The following is a 27500-nucleotide window of genomic DNA, read 5'->3' on the forward strand; positions in this document are numbered from 1 at the left end:
ACTTTTTAAACTTTCTTGGCATAAAGTTAACTCCCAAATTCTGCTGTTCCCTTAAAAGTTTTGAAAAGTGGCCTAAGATACCTCATGAGTGATTGAGTTTCTCATGAGAGAGAGAGAGAGAGAGAGAGAGAGAGAGAGAGAGAGAGAGAGAGAGAGAGAGAGAGAGAGAGAGAGAGAGAGAGAGAGAGAGAATCTCCATAGACGTTTTGATTATTGCTTACATATGAAAAAAATGAAATACTAACATAGCTAAGGAAACTCTCCTGTCAGTAACAACAAAAATGAGTTGTAGTTTATAAAATCTATTATTAATCTATTGTTAATCAAAGAGCAACATCGTTTATCAGGAGGGTTTCCTCATTTATCTTTTTGTTAGACATACAGCTTCTCTTTATTGGATAACTTACTTCATAATGTTGGTCTCTTTACAAAAGCAGAATGCTCTCTCTCTCTCTCTCTCTCTCTCTCTCTCTCTCTCTCTCTCTCTCTCTCTCTCTCTCTCTCGTGAATTGTTTGAAACGGGGTAAAATTCAAAGAAGCATTTATACAGCTAGGCCTATATTTTGAAATGTAGATAGTATATTGCGTCTACTAAAAACATGTTGGTATTCCCGATAAAATGGCTCAGTTTGTTTACAATTATCTTTATTTGCTTTCATTTTGAAATACACATTTTTTATTTTCTTAAACAGTTGTAAGCGTTTCTTTCCCTTGCATAACCTGACCCCTTCTCTTCCCGATAAAATAGGTCAGTTCATAGATAATAATATTTAGCTTTCATTGCCTGGTTTAGAAAAAGTTTACTTTGAAATGGAAATCTATTTCGTTATCTGAAACGCCATGAGGAAAAACACCCACAGAAACTTCACTGTCTTCTTCCCCTAATTATACTAATTACCATTGTTGACCTGCTTCTGCAATTAACAATTAAGGCAGAGAATTGTAGACTGTTGGTTCCTAATATTTATTTGCCATAAAGAATATTAAAACAATATATTGTAAACATGGTGTCTACTATTATTTGAGGGGAGAAAGATATATGTACAGTATTTTTTAGGGGGGTAAAAAGATAATAATGTAGTTTCTGTGGAAAGAAGCATCAAGCATATATATATATATATATATATATATATATATATATATATATATAATATATATATATATAATAATCTAAAACTGAGTGTCTGACGTTTATTGATATTGGAAAGGTATTTGACCGGGTAGCACATTTAGTCTTGAAAACCTTTAAAATTTGAATCGTTAATTTGTGTAATTTAAATTGTCATTTTTCTGATACACCTAATGAAAAAATTAATGTTGCCAATATTGACTTATTCTGGGATTTTTATAATGTACTATGATGATTTGGATGCAATATCATTTGTGTCTTTGTAAAAAAAAAAAAGGGGGGGGGGGCGGCTGTGGGCGACCTCAGTACTTGCCATGTCGTCAATTTTTGTATGAATTATTTTCCATGCTTGGTGTATGGGAATGGCGTGATTTAATTTCATATCGTTAAAACCTTGAGATTTTTTTACATTTATGTTCGAAACTGAAGTTGTTCACTATGGCATAGTATGCAATAAAAAGTTTAAATATTTTAATGTTGCATTGGTCTATATACATTAAAATGACTTAAAGTCGAAAGTGTCCATTTTCTAATGTTGCATTGTGCATTGTAAAAGACGTCAACTGTAGTGCCAGTTTAGTGTGCAGTTTAAATGACTTTTCCTGTTCTTTGTTTCCCAAGGTCTCTCTCTCTCTCTCTCTCTCTCTCTCTCTCTCTCTCTCTCTCTCTCTCTCTCTCTCTCTCTCTCTTATTGAAGAATGCTGGCGAGATTCCCATGGAACTTAATTTCCGAACTTTGCCATTTAAAAGTTGGTTTAGGCTGCAAAGACTCCCAAATTCTTTTAACTATTCCTGCTACGAACATTTTTGAGTTGAAAAGGAGGAAGATAACCTTCAAATGTCGACCTGATTTGTACTTTTATCCCATTTTGAATTTGTTATATAGAAATCAAACGTATTTCCAACATTTTTTTTTTTTTTTCTTTTTTTAATTTATGGTCGTTGGTAGATTTTAAACTCTGTAAAAAGCGGTCTGTTGCACACCTCTGAACTCTGCCCAATTAACAGAGACGCCATTTGCATGATGTACTCTAAATCAGAAATGCGGATTTTGTTATTAGATTTCTCTGAATTTGCTTCTTTTTATTCTAAATTTGAATATAGTTTAGTATTCTGAATTTGGTTATATTTACATTATTTTTGTATTCTGAAGTTAATTATATTTTTATGTTAAATTCGATTATATTTTTGTGTTTTGAGTATTCTATTTTTTATTCTGAATTTTATTACAGTTTTGTATTCTGAATTTGATTATATTTATTCCTAAATTTGATTGTATTTTTGTATTTTTAATTTGATTAATTTTTTGGATTCTAATTTAATTATATTTGTTTATTTCAAATTTGATTATATTTTCATATTTTGAATGTAGTTAGATTTTTCATTTTAAATTTTATTATATTTTTGTATCTTGAATTTGATTATATCTTTAGTCCTAAATGAGAATTTAATTTTGTATTCTGAATTCAATTATATTTTTTATTTCATTCTTAATTATATTTTTGTATTCTGAATATTTCAAGTAGTTAACGTAAATTTTTACCGTTCCGAATGCTGAAAATTAACACTCCAGTAAAATCAAGCAGCGATTCAATGAAATGATCAAGTTATCTCTGGCTCTAAATCGTATGATTAATAAATCAACAAGAGTCGAAGGTAAATAGCTATCCAGAATTCTATCAGCAACCATAATGTTTCATTTACGTCACTCCAATTACCCTTAATAAGCCTAACTATTCCTAAACAATCCTTAGATTTTTTTTTTTTTTTTTTTTTTTTTTTTAATTTCCATGTTTCAGACTGAGAGAAGTCTTTCGTTTCTGTGAGGTTGGGTAAGTTCTCGATATGTGGAGGGCATGAAATAGCTCTCCTTTTCATCTCCCTAATGATTTAAGTTCTATTTCAAGAATCGATGTGAAGTTCAATGTCCTCTCCTTTGATGATCTCTAGTCTCACTTGTGAATGTAAGCGTTCATGTAAGCGTTCAGTGTGTACCCGCGTGCGCTCACACACATACACGCAGACATATATATATATTTTCTATAAATATATGTATTTCGTATATATATTTTGTATATAGGGAGACGTTAATCTGATTGTTCACAACAAACCAACCTATTATGAGTGCCAGTGACTAGTACAGCGTACTCTAAATCAGAAATGCGGATTTTGTTCTTAAATTTCTCTGAATTTGCTTCTTTTTATTCTAAATTTGATTATAGTTTAGTATTCTGAATTTGGTTATATTTATGTGTATTTTTGTATTCTGGAGTTAATTATATTTTTGTTAAATTGGATTATATTTTTATGTTTTGAGTATTCTATTTTTTATTCTGAATTTTATTACAGTTTTGTATTCTGAATTTGATTATATTTATTTCTAAATTTGATTGTATTTCTGTATTTTGAATTTGATTAAATTTTTGGATTCTAATTTAATTATATTTGTTTATTTCAAATTTGATTATATTTTTATATTTTGAATGTAGTTAGATTTTTCATTCTAAATTTTATTATATTTTTGTATCTTGAATTTGATTATATCTTTTAGTCCTAAATGAGAATTTAATTTTGTATTCTGAATTCAATTATATTTTTCATTTCATTCTTAATTATAATTTTGTATTCTGAATATTTCAAGTAATTAACGTAAATCTTTACCGTTCCGAATGCTGAAAATTATCACTCCAGTGAAATCAAGCAGCGATTCATTGAAATGATCAAGTTATCTCTGGCTCTAAAAAGTATGATTAATAAATCAACAAGAGTCGAAGGTAAATAGCTATCCAGAATTCTATCAGCAACCATAATGTTTCATTTACGTCACTCCAATTACCCTTAATAAGCCTAACTATTCCTAAACAATCTTTAGAATTTTTTTTTTTATTTCCATGTTCCAGACTGAGAGAAGTCTCTCGTTTAGAATTTTTTTTTATTTCCATGTTCCAGACTGAGAGAAGTTTCTCGTTTAGATTTTTTTTTTTCATTTCCATGTTCCAGACTGAGAGAAGTCTCTCGTTTAGAATTTTTTTTTTTATTTCCATGTTCCAGACTGAGAGAAGTTTCTCGTTTAGATTTTTTTTTTTATTTCCATGCTCCAGACTGACAGAAGTCTCTCGTTTAGAATTTTTTTTTTTTCTATTTCCATGTTCCAGACTGAGAGAAGTCTCTCGTTTCTGTGAGGTTGAGTAAGCTCTCGATATGTGGAGGGCATGAAATAGCTCTCCTTTTCATCTCCCTAGTGATGTAAGTTCTATTTCAAGAATCGACGTGAAGTTCAAGGTCCTCTCCTTTGATGATCTCTAGTCTTACTTGTGAATGTAAGCGTTCATGTAAGCGTTCAGTGTGTACCCGCGTGCGCTCACACAAATACACGCAGACATATATATGATATATTTTCTATTAATATATGTATTTCGTATATATATTTTGTATATAGGGAGACTTTACTCTGATTGCTCACAACAAACCAAACTAGTATGAGTGTCACTGACTAGTACAGCTTTGCTGATCATGGTGATACACAAACCCTTTCACCACTTATTTACCCACTCAGAAAGGAATGTATCTCTCTCTCTCTCTCTTTCTCTCTCTCTCTCTCTCTCTCTCTCTCTCTCTCTCTCTCTCTCTCTCTCTCTCTCTATATATATATATATATATATATTATATATATATATATATATATATATATATATATATATATATATATATATATATATATATATTATATATATATATAACTCATCAATTGTCTTAAGCACAGTTCTACCATCAGGTGAAGTGAATAATGGTGGCATTGAAAGATGCATCATAACATCTCAGTCCTCTGATCCAACGCTTATTAATAATCAAAAGCATTATTCATCGACGCGTCATTCGCCTTTGCCTCTTATTCAATTAAGAAGATTTTTCAATTCGCTTTGCTGCTATTTGCGGGAGACACAAAGACCGCTAAAGGATAAATGCGTGTACTGTTTGCGACAGTCTTACGCAAACATGTTTACGAATCCTATTTGCCAGGGGGCTTTCATTATCTTGTATATCTGAATTCAGCTGCTCCAATGATACAAAGAATCCTGAAATAGAAGCGTGCATGACTCAGAGAGGGCTGTACAATGAGCTGTAGTGTCTCCTAAAGTCATTGAAGATTCACAAAGAAACCGGCGAAGGTTATTTGAATCGAAGCTTTGCGACAGTAATCTCTGTAAAAGGAAACATTGACAAACGACGTGTTGTAGGAGTGACTATTATCATGGAGACTAAGACTTTTATTTTTCTTGAAAAGACAACAAAAATGTTTTTGTATTAGAATGTTTGATGTGAGTCTTTTGTAACATGGTATTTTTTTATCGTCATAAAAAAAAATTCTAAATTCAGGGCGTGAGTCTGTACAATAATAATCTCTCTCTCTCTCTCTCTCTCTCTCTCTCTCTCTCTCTCTCTCTCTCTCTCTCTCTCTCTCTCTCTCTCTCTCTCTCTCTCTCTCTCTCTTGCAAGGATTTAGAAAGACTTTTAAAAGTTTAAAACTTTTTTTTTTTTAATCTAATGTTACGTTATAAATGATAATTTTTTTCAGCTCTATCAATTTTACATTAATCTTTTTTGTTTCATTATGAAAAGGACCAATCATTCTTTTCGTGGGAAGATTTTTTTTTTCTTTCAAGAAATATTGACTTTGTTGGATCCATTCTCGACATATTTCTTTTCCTAATATAAATTATTTCTTAGAATGACCTCGTAGTCATCCTTGTTCAACAGGAAAGGTAATGTATCCAGGCACGGTCCAGATATGTATCTGGACCGTGTATCCAGGATTCATTCTCTGGATGCGTGCCTGAGTAGCATTTTCAGCCCGGACATTAGTCACGTGTCACGGGTCACGCTACTTTTAGAGGAGTAGATGGTTCTTTGTTGTCTGATACATCATGTTTGAGCTTATAGTTTATATATATATATATATATATATATATATATATATATATATATATATATATATATATATATATATATATATATATATGAGATATCTGTTTTGATTTTGTTGATGGATTTTAAAAATAATATATAGTTAATTTTTTCTCATATCATTTATTTATTTCCTTCATCACCAATACAGTCAGCATAAATAGAAACATTATTTTAAATGCCTTCATCATTCTGTTGCTAAAGAAGTGTGTATACATATGTGTATGATATAAAAGCTGACCTTAAAAGTACATATTTAGATATGCAGTATATATAGACTTGATTTAAAAAAAAACTGATATATACTCAGAGAAATAAAATACATTTTGATGGTGTGAAAGGTTATAAAGTTATTAAAATCAGTATCGTTATTATTTAAGATTTCATTCAGCGCTGAAATACAGTGGATCTTTAAGAGTTCATTTGGCGAGGTGAGATTCTGCTATTGAGAGAGAGAGAGAGAGAGAGAGAGAGAGAGAGAGAGAGAGAGAGAGAGAGAGAGAGAGAGAGAACACGGTTATTGCCAATACAATCTTGACCACCCTCCGTTTGTATTGTACCATTCTTTTCGACAGCTTCTGCATTGTTGAATAAGTTTTGCATTTTTAGTTTTTCATCCTCTCTCTCTCTCTCTCTCTCTCTCTCTCTCTCTCTCTCTCTCTCTCTCTCTCTCTCTCTCAGAAAGAGGCAGAATATGAAAAATCTCGTCAAGTATTATGATGAATTTATAAGTTTTGCCTTTATGATAAACTGTTGATTATAGGCTATAATGAAATTTACGAATTCCTTTACCATTTCACGTGTATACATGTCTACATGTATGCATGTATACATTCTTATTTAAAGAGATGTGCAAGTTTCATAAATATAAATTTCATAAAAACGGACCTGAATTTAATGGCACCTAAACTTAAGAATTATGTTGTACCCTTACAATAATTCAAAATTAGTTATGTTTAGTACTGTAGCCAATTAGACTATTGAACCGGTTAAGCGAATTATGGATTTATGAATGGTTATATAATAAAACACAAGTTAATATAATGTATTAAATGTAATAAACATTAATTTCCATACATTTTCGCGAGTTTAGTATAGCATTAGTCTATTGAAATAGAGTGAAAAAAAAATCATATGTGATGTTACATTTTTTTTTTTCAAAAATTTCGCTTAAAAAGATTACTTTACTAATACAATAAGCCGCGTTGTGTTGGAAAGGAAGGTGATAAAAAAAATGATTTTCATGAAGAACTACTTCCATAAAGGGTATTCTGCCTAGCTGGAAATATCTTGTTGCATTCTGCATATAATTTACCTTGGTGTCTCATGTCTGGTACAAAGGGTATTTAGAAGTTTCCTTATATTAATTAGATGAAGCCTACACCCATAATTTTTGTTCACGAACTTCAGAATAATTTTTTTTTTTAAATATACAGCTGTTATTGGAGTCTTTTTGCAGTGAAGTGTTAAGTTAAATAAGCAATGGGTTCAGAGATTAAAAAGGGGTTTTGGAAATTGATTTTCCGAGTATTGCATCTCGGGAAGTCTATAACAATGATATGAGACTCTAGGGTCAAGGTAATCTAGCTACATAAGTTTTCGTGTAAATAATGCCAGTCAATGGATTCAGTCTAGGTAAATAGAGCTAAATTGGATATTACAGCTTTACAAGGGTTTGCTCCTGGATAAAAAGGTGGTCTTCGCTAATATAAATTTACTATGCATAACTATTTTTTAGTATATTGGGATGATATAGCTTCAATTGAAGATATAAAAGAAAGAGACGTTTACAAGTTTATTTTCATGTAATATTAAGGCCCTCTGGCTTATAATCTAAGAAGTTCCGTTGTTACAAATGTCTCATTAGGAATGTAAAATGAATGGACGAGGTTGTTTAAAAATAAGAGTATTTTAGAAAAGTGTCTCATTTCAGTGAAAAGTTGAAGACTCCGTCAAGATATGTTGCTCTCAGGAAATGTTGTTCTCTAATTGGGTGGTGTTTTACTGTATGGTTTCGTGTTGTCAGGAACTTTTAGTCCAATTATATGATGTTAAATAAAAGGAATTCATGGCTCTTGGCGCAATATATAGTTTTTATAAATGTGTCTTTAAGGCAATTACGGTTTCATGAGGAATTAGACAGCTATGCAACAAAACAGTTTAAATTAGTGACAAACGTATCTTACATAAGCATAAAATTACTTGTTTAATTAATATTTAAAGTTTTTACTTCCTTATGATTTATAAATTATGTTTGAAGGTGTGAAAAAATCTTGGCTGCATAAGGTTGAAAATGACCTTGTTCCAGAAAAAAACATCGATTTGTATAAGATTATTAACTATGTAATATCTATAAATCTCAGTAAAATATTGTTTAAACATAATACAAGATCATACGAATAAATAAAAAAAATAAATACTCAAAACTATTTGTAAACATTTTTTTTTAAACTAGAAGCATAATACCTCCATTCCGAGAAAAAGGAATTGAACACAAATGAAAGATGGGAATCCAGTTGTCTATTGTTTCAGGGTATAAAAATTTTGACCTGCACAGATTACCTCTTCACAAAAGACTTGCGAGACATTGTTTGAAGACTAAGAGTTCAGGCCATAACTGGAACTGCGTTGAAAGGGTGTGACATGTGTGTGTAGTTGTGTACTTTCTCATTAGCCTTCCTTAGCAAACCACCATAATTGTTATATGTACTAATTTTAATTATGTTAATCATGGTAACAACTAAAATAAAGTTTTGAGCATCCATGTTGCTGTAATCCTCATATGGTTAAAAGTCTTTGGAGACGTTTTCAAGATATATTTGGAAAATATTAGCCTTGTCCAATTTTTATGGTCTTACTATCTTCATTATTATTATTATTATTATTATTATTATTATTATTATTACTACTATTATTATCATCATCATTACTATTATTATTTTTATTATCATCATCATTACTATTATTATTTTTATTATTATTATCATCATCATTACTATTATTATTTTTATTATTATTATCATCATCATTACTATTATTATTTTTATTATTATTATCATCATCATTACTATTATTATTATTGTGGTAGGAGACCCTCTTTTAGGCAGGTTGAGTTAAAAGTAATGGCTGCATCGGCAGAGTTTATTTTCTTATCAAATTTTTCTATTTTCCGGATAATTCTCTTCTCTAGAGCGCTGCAATCAGCAATTATTATTATTATTATCATCATTATCATTATTATTATTATTATCATTTATTATTATTATTATCATCATTATCATTATTATTATTACATAATCAGAAAATATCAGCTTTGTCAATTTTTAGGGTCTTACTATCTTCATTATTATTATTATTATTATTATTATTATTATTATTATTATTATTAGAAAATATCAGCCGTGTCCATTTTTATGGTCTTGCTATATTCATTATTATTATTATTATTATTATTATTATTATTATTATTATTATTATTATATGAGGAAAATATCAGCCTTGTCCATCTTTTATGGTCTTAACATTATTATTATTATCATTATTATTATTATTATTATTATTATTATTATTATTATTATTATTTCCTTCTTTGGTTTCAGGTCAGCTTAGCTGTGGATTTGAGAAGCAACTCCCTCCCATTCACCATACCCCGTCTTGGTACCAAGGCAGCTCTGGTTCCCATATCTCTACCTCTCAGTTGGGAAGCGTCCATACCCCGCCTGTGGGAAATTAGGTCACGGGTTGATGAGATGAAGGTAAGTTCGTAACACATTACCATGTGTGTGTGTTATATAAACGAATTTTAACACATATGTGACTGTAAAGCTTACGAATTTTTAACACATATGTGACTGTTAAGCTTACGAATTTTAACGCATGTGACTGTAAATCTTACGAATTTTAACACATATTTGACTGTAAAGCTTACGAATTTTAACACATACTGTATGTGACTGTAAATCTTACGAATTATAACATATGTGTGACTGTAAAGCTTACGAATTTTAACACATATTTGGCTGTAAAGCTTACGAATTTTAACACACATGTGACTGTTAAGATGTGTGCTGTTCTATGTGGCATAACAAATGAAGGGAACATTTGACCTAACAAGGAACGTTAACGTTGTAACCTTATCTAGGTCAGCTCAGTTAAAAGATGAGTAAGTAGACCATGGGGGTAATATATCTTAATCTTGAAACGGTAAGAACATAGAAAGAGGAAGAGAATTCCACATAATTTTGGTATATAGAATCTTATTTAATTAATAAATGCAGGCTACAAAGCATGGAAAAATTAAGACTAATTTCTATGGATTAGTTGAAGCATGACTAGATTATAGAAATATTCGAATAACGTCTTTTAACTAGAAATAACATCAAAGCAAGTGACGGTATGCTAATATATTTAAGAGCATCGATCCAGTTCTGTCAAGATTTAAAACGAAGGAAGAAGCGCCCCAGGAATAAGGTAACTATACCAGACGGGGGAGAATAAAGAGGAATAAAGGCAATATAAACTTTATTAACCGGTAATAAAGAACTAACTTTTTAATATATATTTGCTTATACAAAGCACATGGCCCACCGTTGGCAAGACTGAAGTGATTTGGACATCCGGAATTTTTCATCATCTTTGGTATCTAAGGAGTTGCCTTGTCAAAACGATTAGCAAAAACTTAAAAGCTTAACACCTCATCTTTGGCAGACGGCGATTTTAGCCAGTTTAGGCTTACTAGACATACCTTCTTTAATAACAAGGGGTTTGGCTAAAGGTTCCTGTAAATAATAATGCATTTTTTGTTAGTGATATTGGTTTAACTGGTCTTCGGATTATTTCATATAGTCAACCTGTCAAAGTCTTACCAAGTTTTGTGTGTGCAGTATAATTAATAAACGTCTATTTAGAACCCATATGTTCAAGTACATGCAGGTGTATATTAACATAAAACTTAACATTACTGACTTGAATAATTCCTGAAATAATACAATCACGCTTTGATAATAATCCTTAATCTATATACAGACAACTCAGTTTCTCAACTGAAAAATGAAATTTATAATACTTCCTTTTACTTTAAAACACCGGGATCATTTTTTAAGTTAATGATAGAGCGTTGGTGACTACACAGAAAAGTTATAGCGCTAATAAACAATGTTATTCATACTAAATTTTGATTAAGCTATTTATTTACTCCTGTATTCAGATCTTTTATTTTTAGTTATTAAATTTATTTCTGAAATTATTACAGTAATAGTGGCATGTTAGATGATAACCACATGTTCACTATGCATCAAGCTTTCAGAATTTCTATATACCTGTACATATTACATAATGTGTGTTTTGCGTGTTTGTGTATACCTGTTTGCATGTATGGGATGCATTATGTATAAATGGATCTGATGTTGACAACAATTTATTTCAGTAAACTAAATTTGCATTTTTCTGTAATAGCAGTAATATTGTATACTACTACTGCTACTAGTAGCAATAGTATTTACCACTATTGCCACAAGTAGCAGTTATAGTATATACTAACTGCTACTAGTAGTAGTAATAATATATATACTATTGCTACTAATAGCAATAATAGTATATATTATTACTGCTACTAGTTGATATAAAGTATATAATATGGCTGCTACTAGTAGCAGTGATAGTAAATACTATTACTGTTACTGGAAGATAGTAGTTTATAGTATTATTGCTACTAGTAGCAGTAGTGATATTAGGATATACTATTACTACTGGTTAGTAGCAATAGTTTATACTAATATTTCCACTAACTAGTAACAGTAGTATATACTATCACTGCTACTAGTGGCAATAGTAGTATATAACTACTACTAGTACCAATTGTACTATATAACTACTACTAGTAACAATAGTACTATATAATATTGTTGCTACTAGTAGCAATAGTAGTATATACTATTACTGCTACCAGTAGCAATAGCAGTATATACTATTACAGCTACTAGAAGCAATACTACTATATACAATTACTGCTGCTAGTAGCAAAAATAGTTTATATTACTAATACGAGAAGCAGTAATAGTATATACTATTAGTGATAGTAGTAGAAGCTATATATACTATTACTGCTACTAATAGCAGCAATAGTATATACTACTATTGCTATTAGTAGCAGCAATAATATATACTATTGCTACAAGTAGCAGCAATAGTATATACTATTGTTAATATTTCTGCAATAGTATATACTATTGTTAATATTTCTGCTACTTTAGATTTCTGCTACTAGTAGCAAAATAGTATATACTATTGCTGCTACCAGTAGCAATAGTAAATACTATTGCTGCTACTAGTAGCAATAGTAGTATATACTACTGTTGCTAATGATAGCAGCAACAGTAAAAACTACTATTGGTACTAGTAGCAGAGATAGTATACTATTATTGCTACTAGTAACAGGATATATAATCACTGCTACTAGTAGCAGATATAGTATATACTATTATTGCTACTAGTAGCAATAGTAGTATATACTACTATTGCTACTAATACTACTATTGCTGCTATTAGTAACAATAGTAATATATACTACTATTGCTGCTATTAGTAACAATAGTAGTATATACTACTATTGCTGCTAGGAGCAGTAATAGTATATACCACTATTGGTACTATTAGCAGCAATAGTATATACCACTATTGATACTAGTAGCAGCAATAGTAGTACATTCTACTATTGTTACTAATAGCAGCAATAATAGTACATATTACTATTGGTACTAGTAGCAGCAAAAGTAGTATATACTACTATTGCTACTAGTAGCAGTAGTATATATACTATTGCTGCTATTAGCAGCAATAGTAGTATATTATTGCTACTAGTAGCAGCAATAGTAGTATACTATTGCTACTAGTAGCAATTGTAGGTTATACTACTATTGCTACTAGTAGCAATAGTAGTATATAGCTGCAAATAGTATATACTATTACTACTAGTAGCAATAGTAGTATATAACTATTGCTACTAGTAGCAGTAATAGTATATAATACTATTGCTACTAGTAGCAGTAATAGTATATACTACTATTGCTACTAGTAGCAGTAATAGTATATACTACTATTGCTGCTAGTAGCAATTGTAGTATACTATTGCTACAAGTAGCAATTGTAGTATACTATTCCTACAAGTAGCAATTGTAGTATACTATTGCTACTAGTAGTGATAGTATATACTATTGCTACTAGTAGTGATAATATATACTATTTGCAGCTATATATACTATTACTGCTACTAGTAGCAGCAATAGTATATACCACTATTGCTACTAATAGTAGCAATAATATATACAATTGCTACTAGTAGCAGCAATATAGTCTATAATTCATAATATTCCTGCTACTAGTAGGAATAGTATATACTATTGCTGCTACCAGTAGCAATATTAGTACATACTATTGCTGCTACCAGTAGCAATAGTAGTATATACTACTATTGCTAATAGCAGCAATTGTAAAAAATAGTAGTAGTATATACTACTATTGCTAATAGCAGCAATTGTAAAAAATAGTATTGCTACTAGTAGCTATTATTGCTACTAGTAACAGTATATATAATCACTGCTACTAGTAGCAGTAATAGTATTATATACTATTACTGCTCTAGTTCCAATAGTATATGTACTATTGCTGCTATTAGTAACAATGGCAGCAATACTACTATTACTACTAGTAGCAGTACTACTACTATTGCTACTAGTAGCAGTAATAGTGCTATTTCTAGTAGTCGCAACAGTAGTATATACTATTACTGCTACTAGTACCAATGGTAGTATATACTATTACTGCTATAGTAGTGTATACTATTGCTTCTACTAGTAGAAATAGTAGTATATACTATTACTGCTACTAGTAGCAATAGTAGTATATACTATTACAGCTACTAATAGCAATAGTAGTACATACTATTGATGCTACTAGTAGCAGGAGTAGTATATACTATTACTGCTACTATTATTGCTACTAGTAGCAGGAGTAGTATATACTACTATTGCTACTAGTAGCAGTAATATATACTACTATTGTTACTAGTAGCAGTAATAGTATATATACTACTATTGTTACTAGTAGCAGTAATAGTATATACTACTATTGTTACTAGTAGCAAAACTAGTATTATACTACTGTTGGTACTAGTAGCAACAGTAGTATGTACTGTTACTGCTACTAGTAGCAATAGTAGTATACTACTAGTAGCAATAGTAGTATACTACTATTGCTGCTACTAGAAATAGCACTATTACTGCTACTAGTAGCAATAGTGTTAGTACTGCTACTAGTAGCAATAGTAGCATTACTGCTACTAGCAGCATTAGTAGTATTAATGCTACTAGTAGCAATAGTTGTATACAGTGCTACTAGTAGCAATAGTAGTATATACTATTACTAGTAGCAATATTAGTATATACTATTACTAGTAGCAATAGTAGTATACACTATTACTATTAGTAGCAATTGTAGTATACTACTATTGCTACTAGTAGTTATAGTATATACTAACATTGCTACTAGTAGCAGATAGTATATACTACTATTGCTGCTACTAGAAGCTGTAAAAGTATACTACTATTGCTGCTACTAGAAGCAGGAAAAGTATATACTACTATTGCTGCTATTAGTAGCAATAGTAGTGTATATGCTTTTGCTGCTACTAGTAATAGTATATACTACTATTGTTACTAGTAGCAGTAATAATATAGACTTCTTGCTGCTTGTAGCAGTAATAATATGCAATACTATTGCTACTAGAAGTAATAGTAGTACATACTACTGTTGCTACTAGTAACAGTAGTATGCACTACTATTGCTACTAGTAGAAGTAATAGTATGCACTATTATTGCTACTAGTAGCAGAAATAGAATATACTACTGTTTCTACTAGTAACAGTAATCGAATATTACTAGGGCTACTAGTAGCAGTGATAGTATATAATACTATTGTTACTAGTAACAGTGATAGTATATAATACTATTGCTACTAGTAGCAGCAATAGTATATACTACAATTGCTACTAGTATTAGTAATACTACTATTGCTACTAGTAACAGTAATAGTATACTGCTATTGCTACTAGTAGCAGTAATAATATATACTGCTATTGCTACTAGTAGCGGCAATAGTATATTAATATTGATACTAGTAGCAATAGTATATTATTACTGCTACTAGTAGCTATAGTAGTATTATAGCTACTAGTAGCAATAGCTGTATCATTGTTACTAGTAGCAATAGCTGTATCATTGCTACTAGTAGCAATAGTTGTATTATTGCTACTAGTGACACTGGTAGTGTATATACTATTACTGCTACTAGTAGCAATAATAAGTATTAGTATATACTGCTATTGCAACTGGTAGTAGTACTATATACTACTATTGTAACTGGTACCAATATTAGTATTTAATATTATTACTATTAGTAGCAGTAATAGTATATACTAGTGCTACTAGTAGCAGTATTAGTATATACTACTAGTAGTAGCAATAGTAATATATACTACTAGCGCTACTAGTAATACTATACTACTTGTGCTACTAGTAGCAACATACTACTATTGCTACTAGTAGCAGTGATCTCCAATACTATTATTGCTACTAGTAGCAGCAAAAGTATATACTACTATTGCTGCCAGTAGAAAGTGTATATACTATTGCTGCTACTAGTAGCAGTAGTAGTGTATATACTATTGCTGCTACTAGTAGTAGTAGTGTATACACTATTGCTGCTACTAGTAGCAGTAGTAGTGTATACACTACTACTGTTACTAGTAATAGTATATACACTACTATTGCTACTATTAGTAACAATAGTATATTCACTACTATTGCTACTAGTAGCAGTAATTGTAAATATTAATATTGCTGCTACTAGTAGCAGTAATAATATATACTATTATTGCTACTAGTAGCAGTAATATTATGCACTACTATTGCTACTAGTAGCAGTGATAGTACATAATACTATTGATACTAGTAGCAATAGTATTAATTACTACTATTGAAACAAGTAGCAATAGCATTAAATACTACTATTGCTACTAGTAGCAATGGTAGTATACTACTATTGCTACTAGTAGCAATGGTAGTATACTACTATTGCTGCTACTAGTAGCAGTAGTTGTATATATTCCTATTGCCAATAGTAACATTAATATGCTATTAGTGTTACTAGTAGCAACATGTATATACTATTATTTCTATCTAGTAGCAATATTTGTATATACTACTTTCGCTAGTACTAGTAGAAATGGTAGTATTTTATATTACTGCTATTATTAGTAGCAGTAATAATACAATACTATGCATCAGCAGTAGTAGCATACTACTAGTACCACTAGTAGTGATACCACTAGTACTTCTACTACCAACACCAGTAGCAGTTATAGTATATATTATTGTTACTTGTAGTAGTAGTAATAATAATGGCAGTAATATACTACTGCTACTACTACTTTTATTATTATTATTGATAGAATATAGCAGTGTCTGAGCGTACCATCAAAACATATTTTTTATTCAAGTATTAGTCTGAGTTAATTCCTATATATTTTGATGCCCTTTTCATAGGCTTCTGCAGACCCTGTCGTGTCATATGGCCTTGTATGGTTAGCGTATCGCATCCTGCCGATGACCTGGGCGAGGAGACTCTTCGAAAGGTTTCACCATAGAATGTCCCTACAATATTCTTCACTGCCTGGACCTACTTCATCCTTACTTCTTGGAGGGTATTGTTACTAATCTTAACTTGAGAATTTTTTTCTGCATCATTACGTTTACATTTTCATGCCATACCCACTTAGGCCTTATGATGTTTTTGCTACTATAGCTGTTGTTTATAATGACCTTTACTTAAGGAGCAAAACATATATGCACTAACTAAGACAGTAAGATTTCACAGAATAAGATATCTACGCTGTCTTCTTGCGTACTACCGTCTACTTTTTGGGTGACTAGCAAATTCCTTGATCAACAGTGACGGCAGCTAAATGATACTGAAAATCCGCCTACCAACCTAATAAAATTTCTGCTTCCTGCACTCATGATCGTTAAAATTACATCTTAAATCATAAAATTTACTTGCTGCAGTATTAGTTACTACTGACTCTACGTTACTACTACCTACATATGTGGACATTCAAATAATATTAAAACCTACTATCTGTGTTTATCATATAAAAGAAACCGGTCACATGAAGCAACAACATAAGACCCTCAGGATTGTGGCCTGTTGATGTAGTATAATTTTTATGTAATCTATTACAGATATGAATTAATACGAAAAAAACTAAAACAAACAAATGAAAATTAATAGAATAAAAGTGGCTTCATTGTACTCCAAATAAAGATTAACTCCTGACTATTAAGTTTGCAGCATAGTCCAAGGTTCAGTGATATATACCAGTGTTGAATTCAATAAAGAAAATAAATTGTTCAAAAAGACATGTTTAAATCTCCGTTAAATCGAGTTTGTAAGGAGTTTCTGCTAGTTTCTATCTAATTACTATCTGACAACGAACATTTATTTTTCATAGAATATTTGTATTCGTTAAGCACTATATTTTCTTGCCAAATTGTATCGATTGATAAACTCCAGTTAAGCCATTTAAAGGTAGTAAAAAGTAAAAAAAAAAAATACAATAATTAAATTCAGTGTAAGTCATAATCTTCGAAAAAAAAAAACGTATATTTTTAAAATTTAAAGACATTAAAATTAACATTCTGATGTTTTTCCTACGCTTTAAATCTCGGATAAGATATGGCTTATTTAACAGATTCTCATTCATATTTAAATCCGTTTGCAGATATACTGTAAAGCATATCTATAACGTATCTCCGGTGCGAGATCCCACGCCAGTGAGTGTCACGGTCCTGACATACGCCGATCAAGTACACGTCTCCGTAGCTGCAAGGAGGTCATTACCGTCGGCGGCTACCATAACGAAAAATATTCTGGCCGAGTTTGAAAACCAGGTAAGTGTTCTTCTGGGAAAAGGATCGGATAAAGATTGTTCCGGTAGTTTAAACATCAATGCTTTATGCACCAACGTTCCAGTTACTGAGCTTTTGTTTCTAGAATTGCTGGAGGTTTATGACACACAATTTTCTAATTAATCTCGAGAATTAATAGATGATTATGACATTAACATTATTTGGTAATGTATCTCGAGAATTGCTGGAAGGTTATGACACTGACATTTTTTTGTAATGAATCTCGAAAATTGCTGGAGGGTTATGACAGACATTATTTTGTAATGAATCTGGAATTGCTGGAGGGTTACGACACACCATTTTGTAATGAATCTCGAGAATTGCTGGAGGGTTATGACACTGACATTATTTTGTAATGAATCTCGAGAATTGCTGGAGGGTTATGACACTGACATTATTTTGTAATGAATCTCGAGAATTGCTGGAGGGTTATGACACTGACATAATTTTGTAATGAATCTCGAGAATTGCTGGAGAGTTATGACACTGACATTATTTTGTAATGAATCTCGAGAATTGCTGGAGGGTTATGACACTGACATTATTTTGTAATGAATCTCGAGAATTGCTGGAGGGTTATGACACTGACATTATTTTGTAATGAATCTCGAGAATTGCTGGAGGGTTATGACACTGACATTATTTTGTAATGAATCTCAAGAATTGCTGGAGGGTTATGACACTGACATTATTTTGTAATGAATCTCGAGAATTGCTGGAGGGTTATGACACTGACATTATTTTGTAATGAATCTCGAAAATTGCTGGAGGGTTATGACACTGACATTATTTAGTAATGAATCTCGAAAATTGCTGGAGGGTTATGACACTGACATAATTTTGTAATGAATCTCGAGAATTGCTGGAGGGTTATGACACTGACATTATTTTGTAATGAATCTCGAGAATTGCTGGAGGGTTATGACACTGACATTATTTTGTAATGAATCTCGAGAATTGCTGGAGGGTTATGACACTGTCATTATTTTGTAATGAATCTCGAGAATTGCTGGAGGGTTATGATACTGACATTATTTAGTAATGAATCTCGGGAATTCCTGGATAGTTACGACACACCATTTTGTAATGAATCTCAAGAATTGCTGGAGGGTTATGACACTGACATTATTTTGTAATGAATCTCGAGAATTGCTGGAGGGTTATGACACTGACATTATTTTGTAATGAATCTCGAGAATTGCTGGAGGGTTATGATACTGACATTATTTAGTAATGAATCTCGAAAATTGCTGGAGGGTTATGACACTGACATCATTTTGTAATGAATCTCGAGAATTGCTGGAGGGTTATGACACTGACATTATTTTGTAATGAATCTCGAGAATTGCTGGAGGGTTATGACACTGACATTATTTAGTAATGAATCTTGAAAATTGCTGGAGGGTTATGACACTGACATAATTTTGTAATGAATCTCGAGAATTGCTGGAGGGTTATGACACTGACATTATTTTGTAATGAATCTCGAGAATTGCTGGAGGGTTATGACACTGTCATTATTTTGTAATGAATCTCGAGAATTGCTGGAGGGTTATGATACTGACATTATTTAGTAATGAATCTCGGGAATTCCTGGATAGTTACGACACACCATTTTGTAATGAATCTCAAGAATTGCTGGAGGGTTATGACACTGACATTATTTTGTAATGAATCTCGAGAATTGCTGGAGGGTTATGACACTGACATTATTTTGTAATGAATCTCGAAAATTGCTGGAGGGTTATGACACTGACATCATTTAGTAATGAATCTCGAGAATTGCTGGAGGGTTATGACACTGACATCATTTTGTAATGAATCTCGAGAATTGCTGGAGGGTTATGACACTGACATTATTTTGTAATGAATCTCGAGAATTGCTGGAGGGTTATGACACTGTCATTATTTTGTAATGAATCTCGGGAATTCCTGGAGAGTTACGACACACCATTTTGTAATGAATCTCAAGAATTGCTGGAGGGTTATGACACTGACATTATTTTGTAATGAATCTCGAGAATTGCTGGAGGGTTATGACACTGACATTATTTTATAATGAATCTCGATTCCAAATCATAAGTTTTGTTGTCTTATTGATGAATAAAAAGTTATCTTATATGAATATAACATTAACCTTTGAGTCCTATTCAAGATTTTTTCGTGACCTCGATATGCTGTGATTTTCAAGTAGGCAAAATTTATTACTCTATATTGTGAATATTTAGCATCTCTTGAAAAAAAAAAGTAGTTTTAGATTAAGCTTATGGTGATAGTGTATGAACTTTTACTGATGTAGATTAGGTTGTCTTTACTATTAATCTTGTTTATCATAGCACTTAGTGTCATCCCATCCTTAATAATGATTTATGTCGAAAGAAGTTTGTAATAATGTTTAAAATGTAGTAAAAAATTTTAAAATGTAAATATTCCCAATGTTCTTTGCGATACATTTATATTTCACTAACATTCATCATTTGTTATTAAATTTGATATCAACAACATGTTAAATGTTCCTACTGTGTTTTACGTTCAATGTGCAAGTAACCGACACATTTCCATCTTGTTAACAGTGTTTGCAGATGTCCGAGTTATTAGCTCATAGACGAATTCCTGGTGAGCAGCGGCGTGGTATGGTGTTTTCCCTAAGTGAATTGAACAATCCTCAACCCATATCTGATGTGAGTCTGTTTCCGTGATTTGTTTGTTTGTTTGTTTGTTTACAAAGCCAACTTTTTTTTCCCCCTCACACCGTGACCTTGCTGCCCCAAAGGAAGGACGACCTCAGTTGGTTGTAAAATGTGGTCGTAAAATGAGCATAATTTTTCCATTTGTATGCTGCTTTTATGGTGAGCTTTTTAATGCTGTTTCAGATTGTGCTGTCAAATCATCCTTTTTTGACAAGAGTAGCCATTTTTTTTATTACATAGACTTTTTTTTTCAATAACTTGCATTGTATTTTTTTTTACAGCACTGTTACATACAGTAGTAATAAGTAACTATCATTATAGTATCAAACTTTTTAATATGAAACATTTTTTTCTATTATGTAGATAGTTATTCATCATTCTTGCTGACATTTTTTGATATATTAGTTACATTAATTGGTTAATTTTGAAAATTCTCCTATAGATATTTACCATAGATTTTGAGCATAGAAATATAGTAACTATATATAATTAAATGCGAAAATTTTATGCTAGAAATTGTTGTACATATTTTTGTTATGAGACAACAAGGCATGGCTGATATACACCAAGTTACCAGTGACATTTTTTAAACATGCATATTTATTTTGCATATTAAAAAGTACTTAAAACGTGTGTGGTGTGTGCTTGCATATCCTTGTTTGTGGCAAACCTCATGCAAAGAACACTCAATGCTTACTTTTTTTTGTATTGCTTTCAATTCTAGCTTTTGACATACAGTTAGGAATTTGATGTTAAATGTCTGCTGCTTTCTTTGTCCCCCTGTATGGCTATAGTTAAGATCGGTTGAGGCCTGGGGTCCGTGGAATCAAGGCTATCCCAATGCGGAGGTGGAGGGGGTCCTCACCCTGGGGGGGCCTGGGGGCCCTTAGAACAAGCTAAATTGGCCCCCGATTCTTTGAGGTGACTCCTTAATGGGATCCTATTGCACTTTATATGTTTTTTTTTTGTGATTTGTTTGTGTGTTTTGTTTTAATATCTCACAGTTATTTTCCTTTTTAATGTGGCACAGTATTCTTTATTTCTCGCGAGTAATGCTTGGCATTGTGCATATATTATCCATGATGCCTCTACCCTGGTTTTCCTCTTTGCTTGTCTTACAAAACCTTAATGCAGAGAATTCTATATGATAACCTAAACTACTTGTTAAAAAGTTTGCCAATGAAATTCTGTAAATAAATTGAATGTTTTAAACTTGTATTTCCTTTTGCACTTAGAGTATTTAGTCTTTAAAGTGATTCAAGCATCTGTAGGGGTCACAGATCAAGTATTGTCTCTCATGCACCTGACACTAACAGACAGACTACATCACAGATCAAGTATTGCTTCTCATGCACCTGACACTAACAGACAGACTACAGTCTTTCCAGCCAATAAGCTATAAGCTTCGCTATGTCAATTTTCTTCCACACTAACTAAATCAATATTCCCAACTCTCCTAAGGAAACTTTTAGTTGGTAGAAAAGCATCCGATGTTTAATGAGAAAATGATTATCATTCTTCGATTTATTACCGCATGTTTTCACGAACCTCACGTAGAGAAAAGTATTTCTAAATCATTTTCTGTATCTACTTAAACATGTTATGCTTTTACACTTCTATCTAATGTTTAGAAAATTTTCCTGACCTGATGCCAGTGTAAATATTTTCTTATCTCTGTTATCTCTCTTGATACGGATGCACTCTATGCCTATTTTATATGGGAAATTTTTGGGGAGCGTAAAAATAAATATAGTTTTTAATAGCCTAGTTTCATTTATATTTCACAAAGTGTAAACACATTGATTTTAACATTCACAAGTTTTAAATATGATACTGGAAGTATTTCCAGAAAGGGTGCCGTTATATGATAATTAAATGCAAATGATTCTAAATAAAGATATGAAACTAAATAAAGATATGTTATTAATAATTTATAAGTTCACATTTCATTTCTTATCGAGTAATGATTTAATCATGATCTGAATGAGGTATGCGCTCAAGAGCACATATTTATTTTATCCATAAGTCCCTCAAAAAAAAAAAAAAAAAAAAAAAAAAAAAAAAAAAAAAAAAAAAAAAACAGAAGTATACACATGTAAATTAAAATTTTTATGTGAATTTCGTTGCAAGCTACGATGATTACTGCATCATTCAGTGGATATTATAATACGTTATGAGTTACGATACCAGGGCACGTTCTACTCTTCGATCTCGAGCAGTGCTTGATAATGAATAGATATTCGTAAACAGTAGGGTGTTGTGGAGAAAATATACATTGCCATACATCCCTCATTTAAATTCTACAAATAACCTGCCAAAACCCATTGTTTATCAATATATCACCGAATTTATCTTACTGTATTATTGACCGAATCTTGCATTTTTTATAAAGGAAATGGTCAAGAGGCAGAACCAATGGTTGTAGAATACACGACTGATAACCGTATATCACTTATATGAATGTCAAACACTCTAGAACAGTAGTTAAAAGAAAGGGATATACAGCTTGTACACCTTATATTACAGAATTTTATAGCAAGGGACAACAGAACAAATAAAGTAAAACAGGGGATATATTTTGACATTAAAGCCTATGCAGAAACTTTAAAGCAAACAGCCTTAGCACTTACTCCCTGCAGAATATTGTGCTCCTGTGTAAGAAAGATCATGCCACGCCAAAAATAAGAGGATAATAAGTTAAATAAGGCCTGCCGACTAATCGGTGGTACCCGAGAGCAACGCCCCTACCAGCTATTTACCAACTAGCTAGCATCGTACCATTTGACGACTATCGTGATGCCACCCATAGAAAGAAGACCAAACATGCAAATGATCCCAGGCACCCATTCTGCAACCATTGCGAAACAAGAAGACGTCGGAAATCACGGAAGAGCTTCATGATTGTGAAAGAACTAGACTTTAAAACTGTCAAAATAAAGACAGTGGAGAGTGAGTGGCAGTCAGACCACCAACAATGCCCTCCCTAACCCTAGTGAAGACCTGCCCTGTGGATTCTCCCTTAATAGGAGGAAATGGGTCACACTGAATAGGGGAAAAACAAAAATTGGTAGGACATTGTATAACCTCCAGAAATGGGGTTACACAAATGGTGCTGAATGCCCTGCGGAGAGCCAATTGAACAATGAATCAAGTCTTGTGTAGCTGCCCACTACGGCCTACCAGTTAGTTCATGGATCTAAGAAGAGCATTCTAACGGGTACAACAATGGTGCGATAGGATATGATGACTAAAGCTTCTTGATATGACAGCTTGTGAATTTAGCTCAGATTCATTAATGAAATTTAATTGAAAGTATCATAGATGTCCAAGACCCGATAACTAAAATATATCGGGTCGGTTCACGTGATTCCCCAAAAGTTACCAAGTGGATAATCATGAGAATGCATAGACCCAAACAAAAGAACATGATAAAAAAAGACTTGTTTGAAGAGAAAACCTAGTCTTTACTGATATAATACTATATAGAATAATAATTAAGTTCACAATTTTCTAAAGGGGGCTGAATGTCATGTTTTAACTAAAAGTTCCATTTTAAGTCTTAAGATGTTTTATTATAAGTATTGGATTGATCGATTTGGGTTATGTATCCCAGTGCTGAGGCCTGTGAGGCCATTCAGTCCCCTAAATATAAGGACTGACTTAACATTTCAAATACAGATAAGTTCTGTTGTAATTCCGAAGTGGTTAAAATAGTTTTATGTAAATTTTTTTTTTTTTTTTAATAATAATAAACTGGATAATATTCCGAGATGAAATCCCAAATGGTTTCGTTGCTCTTTCGAATATATTATGGCTGCTTGATTTAGACGGCTCAGGTATTAAGGTTACAGGCTCGGCCTGACCATAAAAAAGAAAAATCCATTGTCAACTTAGTCTCTTAAATACTAAAAGGTGTTTGTATTGCCGGTTTTGGATACAGAATAATAAGGTAATGACGTATTTTGGATACACGATAAAAATGGAATGGCAGATTTCGGATAAAGAATGTAAGGGTGATGGTCAATTTTGGATAAAGAATAGAAAGAAAATTACCGATGTTTGATACATTATGAAAAGGTAATGACGTATTTTGGATGGATAATAAAAATGTAATCACGTATTTTGGATACATAATAGAACTATAATAACGTATTTTGGATGAATAATAAAAATGTAATGTATTTTGGATACATAAAAAGGTAATGACGTATTTTGGATGGATAATAAAAATGTAATCACGTATTTTGGATACATAATAGAACTATAATAACGTATTTTGGATGAATAATAAAAATGTAATGTATTTTGGATACATAAAAAGGTAATGACGTATTTTGGATACATAAAAAGGTAATGACGTATTTTGGATACATAATAAAAAGGTAATGACGTATTTTGAATACATAATAAAAATGTAGTTACGTATTTTGAATACAATACAATTTTAATTCCTTATTTTGGATCTAGAATTAAAATCCTATATGCCCTCTATATTATTATGCAATAAAGCCTAGTTATAATTGCTGTCAAGAATTTTTGGGTATTTCTTTTCACTGTTCTCTTTCCATCGAAGTCTTACAAAGATAATCTTTTAATAAAATAGCTTTGCTTTTGATTAGAATTCTTGAATGAATAATTACTTTGATATGTAAACTAAGTATAAGTTTTTTAAGACATTTAAACGGCAAATTTATTAGGCATACTTTTCTGTTTGCTATTACAAGGCTACATGTTGGATAACTAATAGTGTTTTTTGTTTTGAAAATAATTTTCTAAATGAAATTTTTTTATTATAATCCTGTTCTTCGTATCTTATGAATATTATAGTTATAATAATAGCGATATATATATATATATAGATATATATATATAGATAGATAGATAGATAGATAGATAGATAGATAGATAGATAGATAGATAGATAGATATATATAGATATATATATAGATATATATATATATATATATATATATATATATATAGATATATATATATATATAGATATATATATATATATCTATATATATATATATATATATATATATATATATATATATTTTATATATATAGATAGATATGAATAAAAGTATAAATACTGGGTCATCAGAATGTCTACAACGAATTTAAAGTGTTTTTTAGTAATAATCTTCATTGATTTTCATACTTTTTTTTATTTTACTATTAATTGTAATAACCGAAATGGTATTGGATTAATGCTTGGGAATAAGTGGTAAAGCAATCATAGAAAGCAGATAAATTTTTAAAGCAAGACCAATCACTGTAGCCTCTCATACTATTAATATTTTCAGACTTTTTCACTATGAATCTTAAATAACAAAGATAACATCTGATTAATGTTTGGAAATAACTGGTACAACATTGTTATACAAAGTGAATTAAGGTTCTAAAGCGCAACTTATGTTACTGCAGCTCCTCAAAAAAAGAAAAAAAAAGAAAAAATAAATAAAGTTTAACACCGATTTTAGACTTTTTTTCGCTATTAATTTTTATTAAACAGGATAATATCTAATTACTGTTTGGAAATACGGGTACAACATGACCATACAAAGGAAGAGAAAGTTCCAAAGTAAGACATATGTCAGTGCAGCCTATAAAAAGGAATTATACAGATATTGGGCCCTAGGCCCAACTAAGTTTTCCAAAATAAATAGTCTTTAAAATTCCTGTTCTTTTCTCTCAATTTACATCCATTGTCCCCAAAGTCTAAAATTAAAAATTAAAACGGTATTTGATTGTTAGGTTATTGTGAACATTGAATATGTAACATAATTCTTCCAGACTATTTCAGCATCAGCATATCAATACTAAAATAACGATTTATTTAACTAGAACTAGTGAGCAACTAATGAAAGAACCATTTATGTGTCGTCAGTGGTATACCTGTAGAAATATCTTCTGTCCATATTTTTTTTTCTTTACTAGAATTTTGAGTTGAAATAACTCCTGAAATCGTCGAAGTCCTTATAAGTTATTTTATTTCTACAGTTCCTATAATTGATCGTATTATTCATCTTATTCTTACTTTCATTTTTCTTTTGACATATTTAACAATCTTGAAGATATGAGTTTCTTCAGCGTGAAATGATGTGTAACCTATGACAATCTTAAGCAATATGCTCCAACCCCTCCCTCCTCCCCCCAAAAAATATTTGATCCATTTTCTAAAAAAAAAATTAAAAGAAATAAGCTTGATGGATTAAAATTTGTCAAGTGAAACTGGCTTAGAAGCGTCTGGTACTTCAATTGAGTTACTTAACGATACTGGTAATGCAATTCTACTATCATGAAGAAAAGTTCCATACCAAAACCTTCGTCTTTGTAACTCCTCCTAATTGGCTACTGTATACACACACATATATTATTACAATCCAAGCTACAACCCTAGTTGGAGAAGCAGGATACTACAAGCCAAAGGACTCGAATAGGAAAAGTAGTCCAGTAATAAATAAACTATATGAGAAGTAATTAATAAAAAAAAATATTTTAAAATCAATTACCACGATAAAATACTGTGAATCTGTCATAATATAAACTATGGAAGAGACTTACGTCAAAATATTCAACAGAAAAGCATTGACAACAGGTTAGAACTATGAAGTTTCACCGATTCAATAGACAGATTAGGAAGATAATTCCACAATCTGGTCCCAGATTATACAGTATTGAGCCTTAAG

At 31.2% G+C, this 27500-nt stretch overlaps 1 protein-coding gene across 1 annotated transcript in view; it reads left to right on the forward strand.

Moving 5' to 3' along the window:
- LOC137639394 (uncharacterized) overlaps positions 1-27500 on the forward strand; it is a 505690-nt gene that overhangs the window by 460499 nt on the left and 17691 nt on the right. The window contains exons 3-7 of the mRNA XM_068371668.1: positions 9694-9849; positions 16694-16851; positions 17929-18097; positions 20689-20796; positions 21600-21653. Of these exons, the coding sequence (XP_068227769.1) occupies positions 9694-9849; positions 16694-16851; positions 17929-18097; positions 20689-20796; positions 21600-21653 (645 nt within the window). The remainder of the gene's footprint in view (positions 1-9693; positions 9850-16693; positions 16852-17928; positions 18098-20688; positions 20797-21599; positions 21654-27500) is intronic.

Source organism: Palaemon carinicauda, chromosome 4 (assembly GCF_036898095.1).
Source record: "Palaemon carinicauda isolate YSFRI2023 chromosome 4, ASM3689809v2, whole genome shotgun sequence".
Lineage (NCBI taxonomy): Eukaryota > Metazoa > Arthropoda > Malacostraca > Decapoda > Palaemonidae > Palaemon > Palaemon carinicauda.